The 26,643-nt window shown below is 45.4% G+C and overlaps 5 protein-coding genes across 8 annotated transcripts; 4 read left to right on the forward strand and 1 right to left on the reverse strand.

Annotated features, from left to right (window-relative positions):
- Window positions 1-208: 208 nt before the first annotated feature.
- LOC127296045 (tropinone reductase homolog At5g06060) lies at window positions 209-2,410 on the forward strand. The gene is made up of 5 exons (XM_051326072.2): window positions 209-364; window positions 459-666; window positions 1,314-1,530; window positions 1,644-1,750; window positions 2,074-2,410. Exons 1-5 carry the CDS (start codon window positions 210-212, stop codon window positions 2,260-2,262), a joined length of 876 nt encoding a protein of 291 aa, XP_051182032.1. The 5' UTR covers window position 209; the 3' UTR covers window positions 2,263-2,410.
- Window positions 2,411-4,055: 1,645 nt separating this feature from the next.
- On the forward strand, window positions 4,056-7,355 carry LOC127296046 (tropinone reductase homolog At5g06060). The gene is made up of 5 exons (XM_051326073.2): window positions 4,056-4,217; window positions 4,316-4,523; window positions 5,388-5,604; window positions 5,709-5,815; window positions 7,003-7,355. Exons 1-5 carry the CDS (start codon window positions 4,129-4,131, stop codon window positions 7,183-7,185), a joined length of 804 nt encoding a protein of 267 aa, XP_051182033.2. The 5' UTR covers window positions 4,056-4,128; the 3' UTR covers window positions 7,186-7,355.
- A 586-nt stretch (window positions 7,356-7,941) lies between these two features.
- Window positions 7,942-21,664, forward strand: LOC139830682 (tropinone reductase homolog At2g29150). The gene is made up of 3 exons (XM_071819319.1): window positions 7,942-8,074; window positions 8,154-8,544; window positions 21,525-21,664. Exons 1-2 carry the CDS (start codon window positions 7,977-7,979, stop codon window positions 8,374-8,376), a joined length of 321 nt encoding a protein of 106 aa, XP_071675420.1. The 5' UTR covers window positions 7,942-7,976; the 3' UTR covers window positions 8,377-8,544; window positions 21,525-21,664.
- Window positions 19,750-22,674, forward strand: LOC127296048 (tropinone reductase homolog At5g06060). 4 transcript variants are annotated; one of them, XM_051326076.2, is made up of 6 exons: window positions 19,754-19,961; window positions 20,032-20,239; window positions 21,525-21,741; window positions 21,813-21,919; window positions 21,977-21,978; window positions 22,302-22,674. In XM_051326076.2, the coding sequence occupies exons 1-6, from the start codon at window positions 19,864-19,866 to the stop codon at window positions 22,477-22,479; spliced, it is 810 nt and encodes a 269-aa protein (XP_051182036.1). In that variant the 5' UTR covers window positions 19,754-19,863; the 3' UTR covers window positions 22,480-22,674. The 4 variants fall into 4 exon arrangements, 3 of the variants coding, with proteins under 3 accessions (XP_051182036.1, XP_051182035.1, XP_071675419.1); XR_011743785.1 differs by lacking the exon at window positions 21,977-21,978 and having other exon boundaries at window positions 19,750-19,961; window positions 21,827-21,919; window positions 22,302-22,442; XM_051326075.2 differs by lacking the exon at window positions 21,977-21,978 and having other exon boundaries at window positions 21,813-21,940; window positions 22,312-22,674.
- Window positions 22,675-23,022: 348 nt separating this feature from the next.
- LOC127296044 (F-box/LRR-repeat protein At3g03360) lies at window positions 23,023-26,276 on the reverse strand. The gene is made up of 5 exons (XM_051326071.2): window positions 26,144-26,276; window positions 24,917-25,076; window positions 23,901-24,806; window positions 23,612-23,767; window positions 23,023-23,504 (listed from the first exon to the last, which is right to left on the reverse strand). The coding sequence occupies exons 2-5, from the start codon at window positions 25,022-25,024 to the stop codon at window positions 23,172-23,174; spliced, it is 1,503 nt and encodes a 500-aa protein (XP_051182031.1). The 5' UTR covers window positions 25,025-25,076; window positions 26,144-26,276; the 3' UTR covers window positions 23,023-23,171.
- Between the last annotated feature and the right edge of the window lie 367 nt (window positions 26,277-26,643).

Raw genomic sequence — 26,643 nt, forward strand, 5'->3', positions numbered from 1 at the left:
GATGAGTGTGCTTTTGTACTTTTCGCAGCCCACGGCACAGATGTCGCCTATGATAGAACCGAGACATCATGCGTGAGAACAACATCCACCGCTGACCGCTGTGTCCAAGTCCGGTCGTTCCATCCGTGTCACGGCGGGGCCTGTATTCCCAAGGAGCCACGCCGTGCGAGTGCGACCGTGTCACATGGCGCAAGCGCAACCACATCAAAATGTGGGGTGCAAAATGCCATCCAGCTACCCGATCGTGTTTCCGCGCTAGGAGGCCGGGGGAGATGGCCGCACCAGGAGCCCACGGCGACAGTGCGGGGAGGTGGTCACTACACGGCAGGACGGCGCTCGTCACCGGCGGCACCCGCGGCATCGGGTACGAACCCCTCCAACCTCCCTCTTCTCCGCCGCCGTAGCCTCTGGATAACGTTCTTTATTTTTTCGGCGGCGCCCGCGAATTTGTCCTACAGGCGCGCGGTGGTGGAGGAGCTGGCGGCGCTGGGGGCGGTCGTGCACACCTGCTCCCGGAAGGAAGCCGAGCTCGGCGAGCGCTTGAAGGAGTGGGAGGCCAAGGGATTCCGCGTCACCGGCTCCGTCTGCGACGTCTCCGTGCGCGACCAGCGGGAGCTCCTGCTCCGCGACGTCGCCGACAGATTCGGCGGCAAGCTCGACATCCTCGTAAAACATCCATAATTCCATATCCTCTCCCAGTCCCCCCCCATACTCCCCAGAGGACTTTCATTCTCTCTTTGATCTGGTACCAGCTGCACGTTTATCCCACCATTTTAATCGTTAGGGAATTCAGGCTTGGAACCTAGTGAAAAATCTTCATGTTTTGTTCAGTTTATGTGGGAAATGCATAGTATATCGAAATTTCTTACGGTGTTCAGTACATCAAAGCCCGTGCGAGAAAAGAGAACTGCAAACTGTTTCTGAAGCAATGACCATGTTATTATTGGTATTGGAATGTTAGCTCTTGTTTTGTCAGGAGTGAACTGGTTCAGTAGTTGAATAGTGAACTTGGAACATTGCTTGATCATTATCAGGAACAAGTTAAGGAGAGTAACACAACTCGGTGAATTTTTCAGTTGGATAATGTGTTCCAGTTACCTTGAGCATTTGTTGTATGCCAACCTTCTTTAGCAACCCTTCAAAATTGCCGTGAAATAGAGTAGCAGCATCGACTTGCAATTTTATTATACGGAGTAGCATTACTTTTTCAGCAACCTTTGCGTCACTTCACAGATACAATACTGTTCGCAACTTCCACAGCCTGACTGTTGTGGGTGATCTCTGTCTTACTCTCTGTCCATTTGGTTCTTCAGGTGAACAATGTGGGCACAAACCGTGCAAAACCAACCACTGAATACTCGGCAGATGACTACTCGTTCATAATGGCCACGAATCTTGAATCCGCATATCATCTGTGCCAACTTGCACACCCTCTTCTCAAAGCGTCTGGATCAGCCAGCATTGTTTTAATATCATCGGTCTCTGGAGTGGTAGCCGTATCTAGTGGCTCCATTTATTGTATGACAAAAGGTAACTGTGCTGCAACTTATTTCTCAATGTGTTTTTGTTCCTATGGGTGGTTAGGTGAAGATGATAACATGATGGATCGATCATTGTTGGTTCTTGCCACCGATGCTTTTTAGGTGCCATGAACCAGTTAGCCAAGAACTTGGCATGTGAGTGGGCGAAAGACAACATCAGAACCAACTCTGTTGCTCCATGGTATATCAAGACTTCACTTGTGGAAGAAGTAAGGGTCCTACTTATATGATTGTTCTTTGGAACTATCTTGTTTATCTTGTAGTTATTTTGGTTGCCTGCAATGTTGATACTTAGGAACCAATTGCTCATCCGTTATTCTTATACCTGATTTTAGGCTGCATTGTAAGTATTGTATATCTTGTAGTTATAATGAACAGATAGACATAGGTGATGTATATCTTGCTTCAAAGCTTACACCTTACTGATTACAACCTCTGTGCCATGTTTCGTTATAGATGCACCAAGGAAATGAAAACTACATAAGATTTCTTATTATGTTATCCTTTGCCTTTTTCCTGTGCTGGTCTGCAGGACTTGGCGAAAGAGGAATTCGTGGATAGCGTCGCACAGCGAACTCCAATGAGGCGTGTGGGAGAACCGGAAGAAGTATCATCGCTGGTTGCGTTTCTCTGTATGCCTGGTTCGTCTTACATCACCGGCCAGACGATCTCGGTTGATGGCGGCATGACCATAAATGGCTTCTATCCAACTAAGGACTAGCAGGAGTCTGAAGCTGCATGATGGTTCAGACTTGAGAATAAAACGTGATAGTCTATGAGTGTAAGTGTAACCTGTATGTGAAACTGAACTCATGTCGAGAGGGTTCATCAGAAAGGAGAAAAAATTGACCCGTCTGATTTATATTCAATGGTTGAAAAGCGTGAGTCCAGTTTAAGAAAAAAATAGTAACACTTTGATCTGGCGGATCTTTAATGTAACAATGAAATGGAATATTATTCTCCATTTTCATGTCAAAACATAAAAGAAATAATAAACACATGCTACTCAATGCAGACGATTATTTTCTTCCTTTCATATACAATCTGTCTCTAACTTGAACATTCAAATCTTTAACCCAGTGATCACCATTTTTGTTCGGTGTCCAAACTACTCAGGGCTTGTCTGATTAAAAAAAAATCAAGAATCTTGGAGGATTCAAATATCTAAGAATTATTCATGTGAAAGTTGTTTGTTTCACACGATTAGGATCTCTATGGATCCCTTTAAGGTTTTTATTTTGCGCTATTGTGTTTGGAGATTTTTTTTTTCATATACTCAATCATCTTCTTATAATTATTTATTTTCCTATGGTGTTTCAAAATTCTTTGGTGTAAATATTGTAATTCGCCAATCCTATGGGACTAGTGAGCATGTACGTTAGGAGATTATAGAAAGAAAATAAAATGCACTCGAGGTCCTAAAACCACATAAAGCGTGTCAGCTCAGTCCTATAAGTACAAAGATGCACATCTAAGTCTTCAAATATGGCTAAGTAGTCTTAAATATTCTAATTTTTAAAAATATATTATTGAGCGCCATCCACTAAAATTATAATACAGAGTATTTGTAAATCCTGGTACAACATGCCTAGGCTTTAGAAAAGCTGTGGATTTTAAACTATACTAGTATCTAACATACTCCGTACTTTCTATCAAAAAGAACCCTTAATCACATTTAGGATCTTGATGCCTCTTTAACTCAAAGGATTTACGTAAGAATTCTGGAGGATTTAGTTCCTTAATTGCTTTTATTATAATAGTTGTTTGGTTTGTGTGATTGGATTCCACGGGAATTTTACCGAGCAATCTCTCCATTACATTTCATAGAAAACCAAAAATCTACTAAAATATCTTTTTTTAGAGTTCTTCAAAAAAAAATTGTGATGAAATCAAACAAGTTGGAATGCATATAAAATTATGCAGATTGGAATGGAATGCCATCTCAATCTTGTGAAACAAAAAGGAGAAAACTCATGGATGCACCTGGACAGTAGTGAGCCGTTGTTTTTGCCAAAACAGAAACTCCAACTTCTGGATCTCCAAAAAATCTTCCGAAAGATAGATATATACTCCAAGATTATATGCCAACATTTTTATTCAAAAATACGTTGCATTTTGGGAATACGGAAGATAAATTTCTGACCAAAAAGTGAGTGTCTTACTCCTACATACAATCAAGATTTATTTTTCTACGGGCCAAAACAGAACGAGTTTTGTACCGAAATTTCCCACAATATCGTACATATTCCCGAAATAAAATTTAGTTCTTTGTGACTTTGAAAGTACATTTTTCAAAAATTTCAAAACAAGGACACCTGTTAGCCCGAGTGCTGCAAATCAGTGTCCATCGAAAAGGTCATCAGTACATTTTTTTTTCTTACATCGTGTTACATATCCGGTTGTAGCTGTGGCACCGCAATGCAATTGGAGATGCAATTTTGTCCCAAAAAAAGCACAAATGGGTCAAACACTCAAACGAGTCTACCATGCTGATTGTGCACGGCACATTTCCGCTCGTGCTCATCGGTTTGTGAACAGATAAAAGCGCAGGGGCCAAAGAGAGCGGCCGGAGCCCGGAGGTTACCAGATGGCCGCGCCGGAGATGTCGGGGGAGCCGGGGAGGTGGTCTCTTCATGGAAAGACGGCGCTCGTCACCGGCGGCACTCGCGGGATTGGGTATCCCTCGACCACCTCTTTCTCTTCACTAGCAACGCCCATATAACTGTGCGAGATTCCCTCGATGGTCAAGCTTGAGCTGCTGATGTGATGCGCAGGCGTGCGGTGGTGGAGGAGCTGGCGGCGCTGGGGGCGGCCGTGCACACCTGCTCCCGGAAGGAGTCGGAGCTGGGCGACCGCCTCAAGGAGTGGGAGGCCAAGGGCTTCCGCGTCACCACCTCCGTCTGCGACCTCTCCGTGCGGGACCAGCGGGAGCGCCTGGTCGGCGAGGTCGCCGAACGCTTTGGCGGCAAGCTCGACATCCTCGTGAGTTGGAACCAATTGTTCACTCGCGTCCGTTTTCTCGACCCAATCTATCTGCTAGAAATGTAGTAGTAGCATGGCTGTTCCAATTATTCACTCACGCCTTGTACTATACCCATCCTACGAAATAAACATTACCAATGGAGATTACTGAAAATACAAAGAGAAAATGGAAAACAAAATACCGAGCCCTTCAGAAGGTACTTAATCCACTGGCCGGTGGAACTGTGCTATATAGTCTTCTGTGCTGGATAGACTCCTACTTGCCACTTTCAATCATGTTGGTGTGCTTATTCTTGAGCTTTCTTCACTTTCAGAGATTTTGCTTCAGTTGGTCACATATAGTATTATGTTAATCTCAGTAAGGAAATGATCTTTGTTATCTTAATGCTGCACAACATAGTTGAATTCAAGATCTGAAGATTTGTAAATACAAGGTTGAGTGGAAAGAGTAGGTGGTTGTACTACTCTTATGACAGATGCGATTGCTAAAGTTTAAAAGTGCAGCCACATAGGTCGATATTTTCCTTTTAAATCTGCATTTATTCAAATTTATCCCAGTTCGCCAAAATATGGGCTTTGTCAGAGTAAGAATGACGCTGTAAGATGAACTGTTTGCTGGATCAGCATTTCATTTTTACGTGTATTTTAGTGCTCATTCCAAAACCTGAATGCCTGTATCGATTTTTCTGACTTTCTTTACTTGCTGTTGAAAGTAACAATGTAGTGACATACATAACGAAAGCAGCCACTGAGTGTTCTGTAGAAGCTTACAAACTTCTTATTTTGCGAGAAAAGTTTACTCACTTTGATGGCCGCTAACCATTTGTGCCACCTGGCTCTGACTTTCTTCATTTGCTATGTAAGGTAAACAACGTGGGGACAAACATAAGGAAACCAACTACTGAATACTCTGCGGAAGAGTACTCTTTTGTGATGGCCACCAATCTTGAATCTGCATATCATTTGTGCCAACTCACACATCCTCTTCTAAAAGCATCTGGCTCGGGCAGCATTGTTTTCATATCATCTGTATGTGGAGTAGTGGCCGTATGTAGCGGCACTATATATGCTATGACTAAAGGTAACTGTTGTAGCCCACTGCCCGCATATGACTTTGATTTCCGGTGCATGTGTTAACATGATGTGTTTCAGACATATACCTAACCAGGTACGAGTTTTGTTTAGGTGCCATTAACCAATTAACAAAGAATCTAGCATGTGAATGGGCGAAAGATGGCATACGAACCAACTCTGTTGCTCCATGGTACATAACGACTTCACTTACAGAAGGAGTAAGGCTCTCCTTTTGATTCTTCTTCTGAAGTCTGCACAGTAATTTAGAAACTATTATTGAATCCATGATTCTGACATATGCAGATTGCAGCAACTGTGGTTGTCTCGCCATTATGATTCTTACCGGCTTGTCTAAAGGGCTAATTAACCATTATTCTACTAGTTTCTACCATATGTGTATTCAACTGCATTGTTTCCTTGAGAGCATTGTTGCATAGCTTGTGCTAATTCCTTGGTGATATTGGTACACTGTGTAGTATCTGGAGTTCTGGACAGAGCTAGTTAACTCACGTATGGCAGAAAACTTGTTTTAGTAGCTGTGGAAATTTGCGCACAAAGCATGTCTGTACTTATATTCAAAGTATGTGTAGGGTAGCTATTAGGATCATATTGATTTCAGCCTTTGCCTTCATTTACCATCACCAAATGAACACTGCAAGCTGTTTGGTCCTTTTTTTAGATGGGATGTTTGGTTCTCAGTGATATCTTTTTTACAAGGGTTATAATGTGTATACCTTAGATCTTCAGGCATTAGGTACACACCTTAGTAGCCAGGAGAAGATGTATGTATATTTCGCAAATCCCCAACAAGTATGTTAATAACAATATGCACCAGTTTGTTACAGCCGTGCTTGTAGCAATTCAGATAACGAGAGTTTTGAATTTCGGCTCATGAAATCCTGTTGAGCTGAAGATTTCCTGGCACCTGAATAGATCCATTCATGTGGATACCTTGGTACCGAGATGCCTAATGTTGTTTAGATAATTGTTTTAGCTAACCGTTGTGCAAATAAGATAAAGATACCCACATATTCATACTTATTTATAGCTGCTGTTTCCAAAACTAGAAGTCATAGTATGTTTTTCTTTTTCTTTGGGAAGCTTCAGTCCCTCACGCCTTAAATATACTATGAATTTTATTAGTAGAACTGACTCCCATTCTTCTTCACTTGTATCTGTAATACTATGCAGGCACATCATAAGTAAATTTTGTTATTCCCGTCTTTGCTTCTAAAGATAGTACACAGAGCAAAAAAAATTGGCACGTTGAAGTTTTCTTTTCTTTTTGCGAAAATTCTTCCTGCACTCTTTAAGTTTGCTCTGTGCCTATGCTCCTTGCGCTAAGTAGTTGAAAACGGTAACTGTGATCCCTGAACCGCTTCCCCTCTTATTGCTTTTTATGCAGCTTTTGGCGAATAAGGAATTTGAGGCCTCTGTCGTGAGTCGAACTCCACTTAGGCGTGTCGGAGAACCAGGCGAAGTATCATCTCTGGTTGCTTTCCTTTGCATGCCTGGTTCCACTTACATAACCGGCCAGACAATCTCAGTGGATGGAGGTATGTCTGTCAATGGGTTCTATCCAGCTTAAAGACTGACAAGGAAGAGGCCATACCTCTCGCTGTTGCCAAGGTCCAGTCATATCCTCTGCTCTCGGCAAAACCAGAATAAAATTGTTGTAAAACTGAGCTCATCATGAATCCAGTATCCACGTTTAATGGCCATTGTGCAAGTCAGCCATGTGAAGATGCTCTTCGTGAACTCTTGTGTATTGGACACGTATCATTCATCTTTTGCAGGTTGTGGGTGGTTTTTAAATGAATTATATCATTTATGATGGCAAACACTTCGCCTAAAGAACGAAGCCTGATAAGAATCACGTGGCGATCACTTTTGGCACATTGAAAAAAACTGTTGACATGCTGGTAAACAGAAGTTGGGAAATGTTTCAACTCTGGATTCCGAGCAGCGGAAGTGCCAAACTGTCTGCAAATGCAAACTTAGTGTGACAAACGCCTCTGAATTTGCTACTACTGTATTCCCGCTCACTGCTCGTGCTTCCAAATATATGTGGTGTTCAGAGGAGTTTGACCAGTATGAAACCTTCTGAGTTTTGAAATTTTGACAGTTCAGAATGTCAATTTTCATAGTTTGAGTTAAGAGCTGTAACTGGAAGTTTTGTCTGTGCTGCAGACCTTCAGTAGTTGGTACCAGACCAGGCCTCCGTATCTCTAGCTGGTTGCGCCACAGCACAGCATGACAGCGATACGTAAAACCTTTGTTTTTTAACAACTGATACGTAACTCGATCAGTTGGCCCCTTGTGCGTTCGTGAACGAGCAGTGCAAGTCAACGCCTCGAGCACACCGGCGGGAACCAGCAAATGGCCGCGGCGGAGACCTCGGCCACGGCGGGAGCGCCAGGGAGATGGTCTCTACACGGCAAGACGGCCCTCGTCACCGGCGGCACACGCGGCATGGGGTAACCAACTCCCATTACTAGTAACACTGCTCGATTTCGTAAAGCGGTTAGCATGATCAGGAGCTGGTGCGGTGAGCAGGCGCGCGGTGGTGGAGGAGCTGGCGGCGCTGGGCGCGGCCGTGCACACCTGCTCCCGGAAGGAGGCGGAGCTGGCCGAGCGCCTCAAGGAGTGGGAGGCCAAGGGATTCCGCGTCACCGTCTCCGTCTGCGACCTCTCTGTCCGGGAGCAGCGGGAGCTCCTAGTCCGCGACGTCGGCGACCGATTCGGCGGCAAGCTCGACATCCTCGTTAGTCGGAACTAAGACCCCTCCCGTCGATTTCTGCATTCTTCGTCGTCATCTGCCAATGCAGTATGAACAGTGAGTCGGAACTAAGACCCAGGTTGGAACTTAGCATGTGAATGGGCAAAAGACAACATAAGAACCAACTCGGTTTCCCCGGGGTACATCTTCACTTCACTTATTAAAGGAGTAAGGATCTTGTGTTCATCTTAATTTATGGTGTATGTTCATGCAAAACGTAGTTGTAATACAAGTATTAGCATTTTTAGAACCTAATTAATGTATAATTTCTACTACGGAGTACATTTTGGTGTGAATGCTAGTGTTTTAAGTTGCGAAAGTAATAAAAAAATGGGGTAAATCAGTTTTAAAAAATATAGGGTGACAAAAGCATAGTGTCAGCTTCGGCCTATGTAGAACACTTTAGTTGATGAGATGGGGTTTTATCGAGAACATTTTGGAGGAAACCTCTATTGAGAGGCGGCATGGTGCAGCGGGGTCTTGGTGGCAGGCGTTCCAAGGTGGACTCGCGTAGGGTGGAGGCGATGTCTGGCGCCATGGAGGCGTCGATGGCAGACCTGGCAAGGGCTATGCGGATCTCTGCCATGTAGATAGATCATCGGTTGTTGGACACGATGTGCTCGCTGAGGGTCTGCTGATATGGATGAATGAGTGCTCCTGTTTTGCCATAGGGTGACTCGGTGATGCCCCCGGTACCTACCTCGTGGGGTGGGGGACGGGGGGTGTTTATGTTTTTAGGGCATGAGGCACTGATGACATTTTCTTCTCTCATTGTCAGGTTTCTAGGTGCTGCGTGGTCGTTTCGGATTGTTTGATATATGCTCTTACCAATTCTTTGTTGAATAAAATGCAAATAAAGGTCGTAGGCATCTCTTCAAGCCGGGGGTCTCAACCTCCTTTTCGAAAAAAAAGACGAGGTTTTGGGTTGAACGGTTGTGTCCATTTGTACATTGACTAGAATATAAAATATCAAAACATAAATATAGTTTATTGGACCCTAGTCTGCATCTTTCTTGGCAAATCTGTAGTCCATTTGCCTGTGGAGTGCTCAGTTTTACAAGTAACAGATTATTCTCCATCCTTCTTTTTAAGGCTATGTGCAAAGTCTCCTCGAGTACATGTGAGGGCTAGTATTTGACCCCCATGAAATGGAAACAACCCTGAACTTTCCTCTCATGTTTCTTTCCTTTTCGTGTGCAGCCTTTGGCAGCAAATAAAATGTTAGAGGGTGAGGGTGCGCCTTTAAAAGTCGAACCCCTCTTAGGCATATTGGAGAACCAGAAGAGGTGTCCTTGCTTGTTGCTTTTCTTTGTATGCCTGGCTTGACCTACATTACCCGACAGATAATTGTTTTTGCAATGGTTGGTGCAAACAAGATAAAGATACCCACATATGACATATTGATAATTATTTATGGTTGCAGTTTCCAAAACTAGAAGTCTTAGTATGTTTTTCTTTTCTTTGGACCTTATGGCGCAAGGACCTTAAATATGCTCTGAAGTTTATTAGTAGAACTGACTCCCATTCATGTTCACCTGTATCTGTAATAGTATAGAGGCACATCACAAGTAAATTTTATTAGTCGCGTCTTTGTTTCGAGCAATAGTACACAGAGCAAAAATTGGACACGTTGAAGTTTCTATTCTTTTCGCAAAAACTTTTCCTGCACTCTTTTAGTTTGGTATCTGCCTATGCTCCTTGCGCCAAGGAGTTACTGGAAAACGGTAACTGTGATCCCTGAAACCCTTCCCCTCTTATTAATTTTTATGCAGCTTTTGGCGAATAAGGAATTTGAGACCTCCATCGTGAGTCGAACTCCAGTTAGGCGTCTCGGAGAACCAGGCGAAGTATCATCTCTGGTTGCTTTTCTTTGCATGCCTGGTTCCACTTACATAACCGGCCAGACAATCTCAGTGGATGGAGGAATGTCCGTGAATGGGTTCTATCCAGCTTAAAGACTGTCCAGGAAGAGGATATCTCTCGCTGTTGCCCAGGTGGCCAGTCATATCCTCTATTCTTGTTGTAAAACTGAGCTCGTCATGAATCAAGTATCCACTTTAATGGCCATTGTACAAGTCAGCTATGTGAAGATCTTCGTGAACTCTTGTGGTTTAGACATGTACCTTGTTATTCCAGTTAATTCATCTTTTGTAGGTTGTGTTTAAATGACATTGTATCCTGTTCCATCTAGTTCAAACAGCACCGTGCGTGGTCACTGGCACGAGGGTGAACTGGCCTGTATGACAGTGAGGGCAAACCTTCGCATGAAGAGCAAAACCGGATAAGTATCACGTGGTGAACGTTTTTTCACACCGCACAAAAATGCCGCATGCTGGTAAACAGAAGTTGGGAAATGTTCCAACTGGGATTCTTCTGCTCATGACTGATGACATCGACTTGGTCAAGAGGTGTGATGTGTGACAAAAGTTTGTGAATCAGCCTCATGTGCCTGATGAAAATCTCAAAACCATATCCATTACTTGGCATTTTGCTGGAGGCATGACTCATCTCTAGTGATCGTGGACAAATTCTTCATGTGGGTTGAAGCTAAGCCCATCAAAACTAGACGGTGCCTAAGTTTATCAAGGGGGCTCTTTTACGGTAGGGACAAAGAAGCCTCAACCGTCCAACGGACTATATCGAAGCGCTTAGATTGACTCATACTAGTCTAGCAGATGAGTAGTATTTTTCCACCGAAGTGCAAAACTGTTGTATTCCTGATTACCAAAGGGTACTTTCGGAAGTTGTAAAAAACGAATTTTTGGGGGATCGAAATTTGTCCAACCGGCTAGCTCGACTGGACTTCCACTCCACTTACGTAGCCATCCGCTCCTCCCGCAGGCTCCAGCCCTGGAGCCGTACTTGCCTACTTGGCCATGTCGCTTGTTTCCGCGTCAAGCACCGCCGATGGATCCACCATAGTGCCGACCTGCCGTCGAGAAGCCCGAGGCCGAGCCGCCGCTTGCACACCGCCGCGGCGAGGCTGCTGGTGCCGGGCACGCGGACGAGCTCCTGTGCCAGGTTGTACGCTGACCTGCCGGCGAGGAGCCCGAGGCGGACCAGACGCCGCTTGCACACCTCCGCGGTGAGGCTGCTGGTGCAGGGCGCGTGGGCGAGCTTCTGCGCCAAGCTGCACACCGACCTGCAGGCGAGGAGCCCGAGGCGGATCCACCGCTTGCACACCGCCGCGGCGAGCCTGCTGGTGCTGGGCGCAAGGGGGAGCTCCTCCGCCAGGCTGCACGCCGTCGCGTACGCCTGCTCATCACCACAGCACCACGGCCACTCCGACGTCTGCTCCTCTAGCAGATACAGCACGGGATACTGTCATCTGTTCCAGGCGCAACACACTCCACTGACATCCCCATGAGGAGAACTACTATTGCAGGCGTGACTGCGTGAGTGGTACTGATCGGCGATACATGGCAGAGCGGGAAGGAGACCGTGCGAGCGACGACAGGGCTATATGATTATCGTGCAAGACGACCATGGCTCTCTCTCTCTTTCCGTCGGCGCTGCGTGGAAACTGGAAGGGATCGACCGACCCCTAAATCCAGGACCAAGCTACCCTTTTCAGAAAAAAAAATCAAAACGTTACCTTCCTAAACTATCCCTGCATCAATACTACTCGTCTAGGGACAAGTAAATTGTACCGTAAAAAGTCTCTTATCAAGGAGTGGAGTTAATTTCTGGTACGGTTGTACACATAGCATCATTATCGATAATATCTCCAACTTCACTGAGGAAAAGTTCAGAAAGTACTACACTACAGACGCACATATATACGACTCGAACTAGCCTTAGTTGCACATACCGAGTTCAATGAGAACAAGCGAAACGCGCCAATCAGATGATCCTTAAGGGAATCAAGCCACGCCTACTCACACCCCTTGAGCGAGTCACGTGCGCTTGGATCGACGAATTCCCCTGGATGCTTTGGAGCATCAGGAGAACTCCTTTTTCGAAATGGAGGCATAAGCCCCAGCCTCTACATCGATTCATGCATGCAGCTTTTATTTCATTATTGAAGTAGCGAACTTAGTTTTACAAAATATTACATTATGAGTCGCACAGGATCGATACATGTATCAACCATCTAAACAAAGAGTATGACAAGAGATGCATAGGCACTAATATGCTAGGTGGAAATCAAAACGCCAGCCCGCGCAACCCTCTCTAGCCGGTTGCACCCAGTATCCCACTCGTTTCTCCATTGGCTGTAGATAGGACCACATACGGATCCAATGGGTAGCCATGGAAATAACCTGCATAAAAGATGAAGATTTTGCATTGTTAAAGATATAGTCATTATGCACATTCCAAATGGCCCATAGTAAAGCACAAATGCCTACATGTATTTGTGCTTTATCATTCTTATTAGCATCCTTAAGCCAATTTCCAAATACTAGTTGGGGATGTAATATTGAAAGCCATATACACAATACGCCAAACTATTTTGGCCAGAGGACACGTGATGAATAAATGTTGAATGGTCTCCTCATGATCACAGAAACAACATTTTTTATTGCCATGCCAATTACGTTTTACGAGATTATCTTTTGTAAGAATTACTTTCTTGAACAAAAACCACATAAAAATCCTGATTTTTAGTGGTACTTTCATCTTCCAAATATACTTCCTTAAAAAGTGGTATGGTCATTCATGTGGTCTAAATACAAAGATTTGACAGTAAAAGTTACAGATGGCGTTAAGCCCCATACAAAGACATCCGGTATAGTAGAGAGATTAATCTCCATTAACCAAGATACTAAGTGAATCCATCTTGTTTCTCTATTCCCAGTCAAATTTCTCCTAAAAGTGATGTTTAGTGGCGTTTAAGACATAACATTAGCAACAGAAACTTGTTTTCGATTTACTATGTTATAACGCGAAGGATATTGGTGAGAAGGAGGAGAATTACCCAGCCATGTATCTTCCCAAAACCTTCCAAAAGGGTGAGTCAGCGGCCTTTGCCTTTACTTGAGACAAAGATTTGAAGTGAAGGTATTTATTATGAATTAGTTCCTACCACATACCTTGTTCAGTCAAGAGTTTAAAGAGCCATTTGCTTAGTAAATACTTGTTTTTAATATCGAGAACCTCCACCCCCAAACCCCCCTGATCCTTTGGCCTACAAATAATACTCCATCTAGTAAGTCTGTACTTCTTCTTATGGCCATCGCTTTGCCAACAAAATTTTGACCTAAAGAAATCCAATCTTTTTCGTACTCCTTTGGGTATTTCAAATAAGGAGAGCATGAACATCGGTAAACTTGTTAATACCGAGTTAACGAGGACTAGTCTGTCGCCATACGAGAGTAGTTTACTAACCCAACTCGCGATTTTTCTCTCAAATCGATCCTCTATCGGCTTCCATTCCCCATTCTTTAACCTCCTAAAATGGATCGGTATTCCTAAATACTTGAAAGGAAATTTTCCGGCCTCACACCCAAATAAATTAATATAGTCGTCCTGTAATTTTTTAGCATTACCAAAGCAAAAAAACATCGCTCTTGTGGAAGTTTATCACCAGCCCCGAAAGTTGTTCAAAAATGCACAAGATCAATTTCATATTTAGCGCTTTCTCCAAGTTATGCTTCTTGAAAATGATGGTATCATCGGCATACTGAAGAATAGAAACACCTCCCTCAACTAGATGAGGAATGAGGCCATCTATTTGACCGTCTTCCTTTGCCCGCGCTATCAAAATTGCTAACATATCTGCAATGATATTAAATAGAAAAGGTGATAGGACTCCTAACATATCAATAAAGATGACCATGCCCATCGACATCATAGACAGACAACTCTGTGCGAATCACCGGATATCTTGAGGAGAGCAATGTCTCAACTTGATAAGACGAGATGGACTCATAGAAGAGGCATGAGATCTCGCCGCATCTAGATCAACAATCTACCAGTAAGACTTGCACCCCTACCATACTTGCCAAGTCAAAGGCCGTACTTTCGTTCAAGGCGACCTAGTGTTGCGCTTGATCTAGAAAAAGGACAGGTTGCACATGTTTTTCTCCCCTTGGGAGGGATGCTTTGTCGTTAGCTGAGTTCTGGACAACCAAAGCTACTATCTTGTTGACATCCACGACAGGTTCAAGAATGTCTGAGAGAAATGCAAACGATTGGAGGCTGAAGAGAAGCCCAGACCATGAAACATTAAGTTGTTGGGTCCGTTCCACTATCAAACGACTAGTGCAAAACGTGGTGTGACAAAGCCGTCTGAATTTGTTGCTACCGTATTCTCGCCCATCATGCGTACTTCCAAATACATATTCTCTCCGATTCATAATAAGGTTAAACCGAAACCTTAACACTTATTATGGATTGGAGGAAGTATGATTTTCAGAAGAGTCTGACAAATACAAAACCTTCTGAGTTTTGAAAGCTTAGAATGTCAATTTCATAGTTGGAGATAAGAACTGAAACTGGAATTTTTTTCTTTGCTGCAGACTTGTAGTACTCCATATATCTGTAGCTTAGAATGTCAATTTTCATTGTTGGTACTGTTAAAGTAGGTCTAGATGTATTATACCTGTCATGTATTATTGTACGTTGTATGTACACTGCTGATCTATATAAAGAGATACGTGGAGAGGCATTGCCCCACGCAAACCCTAAAACACTTTACGTTGTTTAACTTGGTATCAGAGCCATCTGGCTCCTTCACCGCCGCCGCTAGCAAAAACCCTAGCTAGCCGCCGCCGCGCCTAGTCCGCCGCCGCCGCCGCCGCCGCAATGGCCCTGCAGCCTTCCTCCAGCCTTGCGCTGACGACCACCTCCAGCGCTAGTCTGTCCACCGCCGTCGCAGGTCCTGTCATCCCGCCGCCGTCTGACACAGCGGCCGTCCCGGTTCTCCCGGCCATCGCCGTTCGTTTGAATGGCAGTAACTTCATGTTGTGGAAGGCACTCGCTCTTCCCAACCTCGCCGGTGCACGTCTCCACGGCTTCCTCGACGGCTCGGCTCCGGCACCGCCGCGCACCATCCGGGAAGGCACCGGCGACGCCGCGCGCGACGTCGACAACCCAGCGTATGCGCAGTGGTGGACCTTGGACCAGCGCGTCCTCGGCCACCTCCTCGGGTCGATGCATGAGGAAGTCTCGGCCCAGCTCATCGGCTGTGCAACGGCTCAGGCGGCCTGGAGCGCCGTCCACGCCATGTTCTCCGCCGAGAACCGCGCCGGCATCCGTGCCCTTCGGCGCGAGATCCAAGGACTGAAGAAGGGAGACAAGTCCGCCAGCGAGTACATGCAGAAGGTGAAGGCCCTCGCCGACGCCATGGCCGCCGCTGGTTCCCCTCTCCGCGATGACGAGATCATCGACTACATGCTCACCGGGTTGGGAACTGCGTTCAACCCGATCGCGGCGTCCATGGACTTCGCGACCACGCCTGTCACGCTGGCCATGTTCTACAAGACCGTCCTCAACTATGAGGGCCTTCGTAAACAGCAAGCGAGTGCATCCCGAGGACTGGACATCCTCGGCCAACGCCGCGTCTCGCCCTTACTTCAACAACTCAGGGCGCGCGGGTGACTCGTCTCGCCCTAGCGGTGGTCGTCCCGCGGGTGGTGGCTCGCAGGGACAGCATGGCCCTGTCCAAGGAGGCAACGGACAGGGATCTGGCGGTCACGGTGGAGGTGGCCAAGACCGTCGACGCAACGACGGTAATGGCGGCAACAATGGCCGCAATGGAGGAGGACGTCGCAGGTGGCGCCCCCAGTGCCAGATTTGTGACATCTGGGGGCATGACGCGAGTGACTGTCGCCGGCGCTATGATCCAAAGCAGCGCACCGGCAACTCTGCATCGACATCCTCCAACGAGCAGTACTGGCACCTCGACTCCGGTGCCTCCGATCACCTGACAAGTGATCTCGAGCGTCTCCACGTGCATGACCGCTACCACGGAAAGGACCAAGTTCAGGTGGCCAACGGTGCAGGTTTGTCTATTTCGCATATTGGTCATTCGTCTTTACCTGGTTCATCGTTGAAACTGAATAATATCCTTCGTGTTCCGCACATTCATAATCACCTCCTTTCAGTTTATCGTCTTGTCTCCGACAATAATGTTTTTGTTGAGTTTCATAAGTTCTTTTTCCTTGTAAAGGACAAGGTCACGAAGAAAATTCTGCTCCACGGTAGAAGCAAAGATGGACTGTACCCCGTCCCGTTTGGTCGAGTTCTTCCTCCATCGTCGCGCCGAGCACTCTCCGGCGTGAAGACCTCTTCGTCTCATTGGCATCGTCGCCTTGGTCATCCCACCAATAATGTCGTTCAAGCTATTATTAGGCAAAATGATTTAGTGTGTTCCTCCAATAATCAGACTTCAGTTTGTGATGCTTGTTAGTGTGCTAAAAGTCGACAATTGTCTTATAATATTTCTCATCGTATTTCTACTGCACCTCTTGAGTTAATTCATTCGGATGTATGGGGTCCAGCTATTGCATCCTCGGGAGGGTATAAATATTATGTTAGCTTTGTCGATGACTATTCCCGTTTTTGCTGGATTTATCTTCTCAAGCATAAGTCTGATGTTGAGCATGTCTTCTACACCTTCCAGGCGCATGTGGAGCGTCTGTTGAACACCAAAATCAAAGCCATTCAGTCGGATTGGGGTGGCGAGTATCATAAGCTGCACAGCTACTTCCAGCGTCTTGGCATCTCCCATCGCGTCTCGTGTCCTCACACATCGCAGCAAAATGGGATTGCTGAACGCAAGCATCGCCATCTGGTGGAAACCGGCCTTGCATTGCTTGCACACTCCTCCCTTCCACTTCGGTATTGGGATGAAGCTTTTCTCACCGCCTGCTACCTCATTAATCGCATGCCAACACCTGTGCTACAGCAAGATACCCCTCTCTTTCGGCTTCTCAAAGTCCAGCCCAACTACACCTTTCTCCGTGTTTTTGGATGCGCTTGTTGGCCTAGCTTGCGGAAGTACAATACTCGCAAGTTGTCTTTCCGATCCACGATGTGTGTCTTCTTGGGGTATAGCCCGATGCACAAGGGGTACAAGTGTCTCGACCGCTCCACGGGCCGTATTTATATTTCTCGTGATGTCGTTTTTGATGAATCCGTCTTCCCGTACTCCACTCCCGGTGTTACCGTCGATGTCTCCACCTTGAAACATGCGATTTCGTTTCCCTCCGATGAACCGGTTACGAGTGACTGTATGCGCAAATATGACTTATCTCATTTGCCGCTTAATGTGCATGGTAGTTCTTGTGTGCAGGAAACCGACGTGCACAGGGCGGTGCCCGTCCCGGTGATCGACGTGCATGCGGAGGCACGGGCTCCGATGCCGCATGCAGCGCCGCATGCAGCGCTCCCTTCTGCCGATCCATCGGCGTCTGCTGCACCATGCGATGGGCTGGCCTGCCCCTCGCCTGCGGCCTCCTCTCCGCCTGAGTCGACATCCAGCACTGATCAGCCCGCGTCGCCTTCCGTCGAGGGCTCCTCTGCTCCCTCGACCGCGACGCCTGCGGCTGCCCCAGGACACGCCATGGTCACCCGCGCCTGCGACAACACTCGCCGAGAGAAGACATACACTGATGGTACTGGCGTTATGACATTGGCCGGCGTGCTTTCTTTGCCGCGCCCGTGTCTCATCGCGATGCGCTTCGTGAGACTGCATGGCGGGCTGCCATGGCTGATGAGGTGGCTGCACTTCATCATACCAAGACATGGGTCTTGGTTCCTCGACCGCCCGGCGTTAACATTGTCGATGCAAGTGGATTTTCAAGACCAAACATCGGCCTGATGGTTCTATTGATAAACATAAGGCCAGACTTGTCGCTAGGGGCTTCACTCAGCGGCATGGCATCGACTATGGTGACACGTTCAGTCCAGTCGTCAAGCCAGCCACCGTACGACTGGTTCTCTCCCTTGCAGTGTCTCGTGGATGGAGTCTCCGTCAGATTGATGTCAGCAATGCTTTCCTTCATGGTTATCTGTCCGAAGATGTGTATATGCACCAGCCGCCCGGTTTTGAGGATGAGCGATATCCCTCTCATGTGTGCAAGTTACAGCGGGCTCTCTATGGTCTGAAGCAGTCTCCATGTGCTTGGTATGCTCGCCTGAGTGCTCTCTTGGCAGATCTGGGTTTTGTCTCTTCGAAGGCTGATACTTCGCTGTTCACTTTCTCTCGGGACGGTGTACAGGTATACATGCTGGTGTACGTCGATGATATTATCATTGCTGGTTCTACTCTAGGGGCGGTTAATAGTCTTGTGCGTGCCCTTTCTGCCAGTTTTCCTATCAAGGATCTTGGTGCACTGGAATATTTCTTGGGTCTTGAAGCGTCCTACAATTCTGGGGGGATGACTGTCACTCAACGGAAGTATGCATTGGATCTTTTGCACCGTGTGAGTATGGAGAATTGTCGACCCACTTCTACGCCGCTGAATGTGACGGAACATCTTTCTCGTGAGTCTGGTACTCCCTTAGGTATTGAGGATTCTCACCGGTACCGCAGTGTTGTTGGAGGCCTTCAGTATTTGACTCTCACCCGACCAGGTATATCATTTGCGGTAAACAAAGTCTGTCAGTTCCTGTCACAGCCAACTGATGTTCATTGGGAATCAGTCAAGCGCATCTTACGTTATGTTAAGGGCACGCTGAATACAGGACTGCTGTTTCGCAAGTCGGCCTCGACTGGTATTAGTGTCTTCACTGATGCGGATTGGGCAGGATGTGTGGATGATCGTCGATCCACAGGAGGCTATGCCATCTTTGTTGGTCCGAATCTCATTTCTTGGAGTTCGAAGAAACAGCCCACTGTCTCAAGATCCAGTACTGAGGCAGAATACAAAGCATTGGCAAATGGTGCTGCTGAAGCTATTTGGATAGAGTCTCTCCTCAAGGAGTTGGGAGTATCTCGGCAGCGCATTCCCATATTGTGGTGTGATAATTTAGGGGCGACTTATCTGACCGCTAATCTAGTGTTTCATGCAAGAACCAAGCACATTGAGATCGATTTCCATTTTGTGCGTGAGCGCGTGGCGTCTGGAGCTCTTCAGGTCAGGTTTATCTCTTCCGGTGATCAGCTAGCTGATGTGTTCACTAAACCAGCTACTCGACAGATGCTAGACCGATTTAGTACCAATCTGAATCTTGTACAGGGTAGAAGTTCAGATTGAGGGGGGATGTTAAAGTAGGTCTAGATGTATTATACCTGTCATGTATTATTGTACGTTGTATGTACACTGCTGATCTATATAAAGAGATACGTGGAGACACGCAAACCCTAAAACACTTTACGTTGTTTAACTGGTCCACCTTACCAGACCCAGCCTAAAGTTGTGCCACAGCATGACAGCGATACTAACACGATCAGTTGGCTCTTGGCTCCTTGTGCGAGATTGCACACTATACCAGTGTCTGCAGCTCCAGTCGTGAACAAGTGAATAACTCTGCTCTTCTTGGTTGGTGAAAGAGCAAAAGTAAGTCAACGCCCCGAACACAACGGCGGGAACCAGCGACATGGCCGCCGCGGCGACGTCGGCCACGGCGGGAGCGCCAGGGAGATGGTCTCTGCAAGGCAAGACGGCCCTGGTCACCGGCGGCACACGCGGCATCGGGTAACCCAACTCCCACTGCTAACACCGCGCGATTTCGTCCAACGGTTCGTGAAGCTGGTGCGGTGAGCAGGCGCGCGGTGGTGGAGGAGCTGGCGGCGCTGGGCGCGGCCGTGCACACCTGCTCCCGGAAGGAGGCAGAGCTGGGTGAGCGCCTCAAGGAGTGGGAGGCCAAGGGATTCCGCGTGACCGTCTCCGTCTGCGATCTCTCCGTCCGGGAGCAGCGGGAGCGCCTGGTCCGCGACGTCGGCGACCGGTTCGGCAGCAAGCTCGACATCCTAGTGAGTCGGAACCAATCCCCCATCCAGTCAGTTTCATCGTTTCCGTGTCACAGTGTCAATGCAATGCAGTATCCATAGTTGTACTGTACCATATCTGTCAGTAAAATACAATGGTGTTTACACTCCTTCAGTTACCCAGTTGTAGACCAAGGTTGGTAAGTGGTGTTTACAGTATTTCAGTTACCCAGTTGTTTGCCCCTTAGAGCAAGTACAATAGATCCTACTCGGCAGGCTACAAGAAATTTTATATTACTAAAATCCTATGTGGAGGAAAGAGAAGAGAGGAGAGAGAAGAAAGCGGGCGCTACATGTGCAGCCCGGCTATAGCACAAAACACAACACACTGCAGCCTGCATGCAGCTCGCCCGTGAGTGCTTGAGCCGGCGATGTCACCCATTGAGACTAGTCACAATGCATAGTATCATATAGAAGTATCATGCGTATGATACTACTACATGTTACTATCTCCACAATGCATGATATCATATACTAGTATCATAGTCTCTATATATTAATGTTTTGTAGAATCTCAGTGCAAATATATGTACAAGATTTACTTGCCATTAATTTTTCTAGTAGTATGTGCTATGATACAGTATCTACCTATGATACTAGTACCCTCTCTCTCATCCTTAATTGCACTGCCACATCAGCATTTTGCATGCATGGAATGCATGATACTACCTATGATACTCCCATTGTGGGTAGTCTGAGTCTTGCATGCATGTCCATTACATGCACACATTAAATATTTAAATATTCTATATAGCAAATCTAGTAGCCAGCCTATTGTATGAGTGCTTATTGTTGCTAACTACTGATGACATGGCATAAGTATAGAGCTAGCTGCTGGCTGTATTATTGTTCCTGCTCTTAATGTTTTGACTGCATTTTGTTCCGCTGACCTCCTGAAAAGATTTCTGCGCCTCACATTTCAATGCTACAAAAGCTAAAACCTATTGCAGTTCTCAATGTTTGAAATTTGGAGTTTACTCTCATCAAAGTTTTCATTTGGGATCCAAATTCTTTGGTTCCTTTGCACAAAACTATAGATTGATGCTGCAAATATATGTGGGGAACTAGAATACAACTGCCTGGAACCAATGGGTTCAATGCATATGGGCTTTTTCACGGACTCACAATGCAACTCTGTGCATTTCCCGTTTGTTGATTAACATTGTATGTACATTTTTAGTTTGCAGGCTACAGTTAGCTCATTTGCATGGTGTTAAATCTTCTTGTTGACGACTTGACGTATCCTGACTTTCTTCATTTGTTCTTTCAGGTGAACAATGTGGGGACAAACATAAGGAAGCCAACAATCGAGTATTCTGCAGAGGATTACTCTTTTGTGATGTCCACTAATCTTGAATCTGCATATCATTTGTGCCAACTTGCGCATCCTCTTCTAAAGGCATCTGGAGCTGGCAGCAATGTTCTCATAACTTCCATTGCTGGAATTGTAGCGCTATATAGCGGAACTATCTATGCCATGACTAAAGGTAACAGCTATAGCACACTAGTATCAAGTGTGCGTCTATTAGGCATTAACCATTGATAAGCTGTTGCTTAGGTGCCATGAACCAGTTGACCAAGAACTTAGCATGTGAATGGGCAAAAGACAACATAAGAACCAACTCTGTTGCCCCAGGGTACATCTTCACTTCGCTTATTGAAGGAGTAAGGATCTTACCTCTGTTTGTCTTAATTTATCGTGTATGTTCGTGCGAAAAGTAGTTGTAATATATGTTTATAACCCTGTATACATTAGTTATAACACCAGAAATGTATTAAGAGTACCTGCTTATCCATTTATGTCCATCTATGTTGAATAGAAAATATAAGGTTATATCATAAATATAATTTATTGGCTCCTTGTCAAAGCTGTACTCCATCTACATGTGGAGTGCTCAGTTTTACACAAAAAGATTATTCCCCATTCTCCTTTCTGAGCCTATGTGCAAATTCTCCTTGACTACATGTGAGGGCAAGTATTTGACCCCCATGAAATGGAAACAACCTTGTACTTTCCTCTCATATTTCTTGTCTTTTTTGTGTGCAGCCTCTGGCAGCAAATAAAATGTAAGAGTCGAACTCCTCTTAGGCGTATCGGAGAACCAGAAGAAGTGTCATCACTAGTTGCTTTTCTTTGTATGCCTGGCTCGACTTACATTACCGGTCAGACGATCTCCGTTGATGGAGGAATGAGTGTCAATGGGTTTTATCCAACTCTGGACTGAGGAGCAAGGACTATTAAGCAGAAGTTGTGTGCTCATCTCGTCAAGAAAACTGCCATATCTGATGTTGTTGGCTTTTAGAATAAACTGATGTTGTTGGCTGTTAGAATTGTCATATGTGTATATCTATATATGCTAGCTACCAGACTGCAGCTTGTCACCCTAAATAAAATGGCGGGTTTGCCCTTATCAATTAAATGGAGTATTGGCAATTCCATGCATGTGGCCATAATAGCATGCGAGCATGGCTAACCTACGGGTTGGTGCCAATTATAAGAGAAAGCGCATGCAAGTATGCAAATGTAAAGAGTACTGAGAGAGTTGGGTATACGTTCGATCGATTGGGCAAGCTGTCCAAGCCACACCCGTAGGGAACTAATCCCTCAAACGAAATAAAGCCTCCAAATCTAGGTCACTTATTTTAGAACGGAGTTAGTACTTGGCAAAGTCATTGCCGAACTGTGGCACTCAGGGAACACAGACTACAAAATCAAAATAGATCAAACATAGAACAAAAACGTAAATCCAGATTGCGCACAAAGTTCCAGACAATACAGCTGATTTTTTTTTTTTGCGTGTGCACATAACAGTCGCTAATTCTCAAAAACTTAGGAAATCTTTTGGATGGAAGCTCCTGAACGAACAATTATCCCCCATGCCAATACATCGATCTTCCACATCTATAACATTATTAATCACAAAATGGTGAGGATGTGACCAAATTGCTCCCTGTCAAGGTGTTCCTTTGCAAATACCCTGTTCCGACTGATGTTGTATGAAGCCCCTTTTCTACTACCGGCCTTGCTAGCCGAATAGATACTATCGGTGTAAGGATCGCCATATGAGACTGGATCAACTACCATACGTTCAAGCACAGTAGCATTCTCAAGCATGTAGAGCGTCACCTCAGCCAGCCCCAATGCATCACAAAATCCAGATATGTAGACACTGTTGAGGTGATGATGCTGAGGCCCTTGTGCGGCCTTCGTCACCCTCGGAGAAGGAAAGCTGCCTGTATAACGACCGAGCTGCACACATACAGACATTAATTTTAATATACATCTTCATTCAAACGGAAAAGTCAAACAACAGAAACAGAAGAAATTATCCTAATTTGAACAGTTGAATCACTTACATGCAGTTCCAATTCTTCTAAGAGAGGCGCTGATTGCAAGATATTAACCAATACCAAAAACAAACTCGTATCATATGGCTCGTTGAAGATCTCAAGGTTCATGTTCAGATGCCTCAAATTGATGAAGCTAGTCTGGGTGTTACTGAATCTTACCAACTGAAACGAAAGCGTTACACAGCCACACAAATATAGTTATTAATTTGAGATTGACCAAGGTTTCAAGTCTGAATGCAAATATTGTTATGGCCAAATTAAAGAACAAAATGAGGCACTTCTTTCTAGAGCAAACCTGAACGAAATTCAATAGTGCAACTAGTTTATGCACATGAGGAATTGCAGTTGGAAGCTTGGGGAATGTGTAGTTCAACTCAAAATCAGCAATGTTGATAACACTGAGCCTCAAGTTTGACACAAAGGTTGCTTCTGACAATTTCAAACATTCAGCAAGCACAATTTGCCTGTGATATTCATCAAACGCAAATTTGGCAAGATTCGGCGCATGCAACTCAATCATTTCCAGGTGACAATAGCGCACACGTAGGCACTGCAACCGGGACAGCTCTTGCCGTATGCATAAACTTGTCAAGGAGCAGAACTCTATGCTTAAACTCTCAAGGAAAGCACAACTTAGCAACAGACTGTCCAAATCAGCTTCATTGATGGACACCTTATTAAGTGCAAGTTTCGTAAGGTTTGTGATACCACAGAAATTGGGTGGCAGCTTTAAACGTACATAACCCAGCTCAAGAGACTTGATACAAGAGCCATTTGGGCCACCGAGATTGCGCAGAGGAAAAACGTACTTGTCACTTTCACGGCCTGTCGATGTCCGTTCCATCGTGAAATCAAGAGCAATGTGCTTGGACCTTGACGCGGTGGAAAATTTAATCCATTTATCAATGTGATACTTATGTCTTCTGCCAAGACAGAATTTGATGACAAATTTATCAAGTGTAGTGGTAGTTGTAGTTGAAGTAGACCATAGTGGACGCAATAGCTTGTCTACTTTGGTGATGAATTCGGTAGTCTCGGGATGCTGGTAAGTACGCCAGGCCACAGTTTTGCCAAAGAAGGTCTTCTGGGTGAGCACCAGGTCTGGATGGCAGATCCTTAACCGTATCCATTCATGAGAAAGTGTACTCAACCTCACCACTTCTTTGAGTGATAACCGTGATAGTATGTGCCGCAGAACGTCCTGCAACAATCATGATCAGTCAAGTAGCGATGGTAATTCAGCAGTCATGCTTCTTGTTATTGTTACTCATGATTTAGCAGAGTAGATAAGTAAGACATGTGGATCCTTACAGGGGGTAGAAGCTGAAGCTGCTTTGCTGCTACCTTCGATTCCTCCACCCTAGTGGAAGCATCCCTCTTGTTTCTGACGGACCGTTCTTGACTGGTTCGTTTGTCCATCAGGGCCCACTGATAGATAGATAGAACTATCTATGTGCCAGCGAAGTACAAACTAGATAAAGCATCATTATTATCAGTATTTGGAACTGGAAAAATATATACTACTCTGTTCAAAATTAGTCGAGGCAACTTTTTCCAAAATGAGAGGAACCTACACACTGAAACGCGTCTACCTCTACAGTATATCAAGACCAAATCTGCGGCAACAAACTTGGAACGGAGGGAATATTAATTAAGGAGAAAAGTTTGAGTGAGCATTTGGTGCACATGAGCACTAGTGCTCTCAGTTTTTTAAATATTAAAAAAGTTATGTATCTATGTTTCAAAAAATCATCACATTTGTTCCATGAATACACATATATGTTCTGAATACTCGTGAGAAGTTTCGCTAGAAGTTGCATTGTATTTTGAGCTACAGGAAAAAAAAAAACAAATTTGTGGGTATGTATAGGGACGTATATTTGTCAGAAATTTGTCTTTTTTGTATAGCTCAAAATATAATATATTTTTCTCCAATTTTTTTACTATATCTTTGGAATGTTTATATGTATGTAGGTATTTAATTTCAACTTTTTTGAAATTCAAATAAAATGATTTTATAGTGCTCATGTGCTAAAGACACTTTTCGAAAAGTTTGCATTGTAAATCACACACGCCACACATAGGGCGGCACTCAACTCAACGCAACTAAATCTAGCGATCTTATTGGGTCAGAGGATTATCCGACCAGCTAACCTTGTGACCCTGCAACTGAACAATAATTGCCTGAACATCCTGGATCACCCCAGCTATGAGGGACTAATTCAGCACCTTGGATTGTTTTTCCGTAACAGTAGTAGTGCAGTGGATTTACACGATGGCCGGACAATTAGCCGAGTGCAGGGCAAGCATCATTGTTGCATCAGATTGGCAGCAAGCAATCGTGTGTCGCACCAACTCAATTTTGTTCTAGGGAAAAATTCGTCCTTGACCGAATTTATCAGATGTAAATGGGTTGGGGTGGTGGTGGTGTGTGTACGTGGGGTGGGGGGTGCGGGGGTGGGATCGCGTAGGCCAACCGTATGAGGGAGCAACCGATACTTTGAAAGGGACTCGAACTAGGGTACGAACACCGTATACCTATGGATGCAGACGCCGCGCTGGAGGAGGGAGTATGACGGGGAAGGGCCACGCCGACGATACCGTAGGAGCTCACCGCCGCGCCATTGATCGCCTCGACTGGCCCTGACTCGTCCTGAGCTCACTCACCATCGCGCGACTTTCTAACCCTACCAAAGTACCAATGGTGGTGCTGGTGGCGGGTGGGGACTGGTCGGGAATCGGGAGGGCGAAGGACATTTAAGGCATTGTGCTCGGTGTTTCTCTGATATTGCCCCAATACCCCTGAAACCTGTTATACTCCCTCCGTTCCACCAAAAATATCATAATTTTATTAAAATTTGGATATATCCATCTACTAGATAGGATAAATACTTCCTACCCCTGGGTGTAGTTACACCTATATTTAATATACTACCATATATATATATATTGATGATGTTGAGATACTTTTAGTGTGACAGAGGAAGTACAAAAACACCGACTTTTTTCGAGCAACTGGCAAAAGCCTTTTCATTACG

This window comes from Lolium perenne, chromosome 4 (genome assembly GCF_019359855.2).
Source record: "Lolium perenne isolate Kyuss_39 chromosome 4, Kyuss_2.0, whole genome shotgun sequence".
NCBI classification, from domain to species: Eukaryota; Viridiplantae; Streptophyta; class Magnoliopsida; order Poales; family Poaceae; genus Lolium; species Lolium perenne.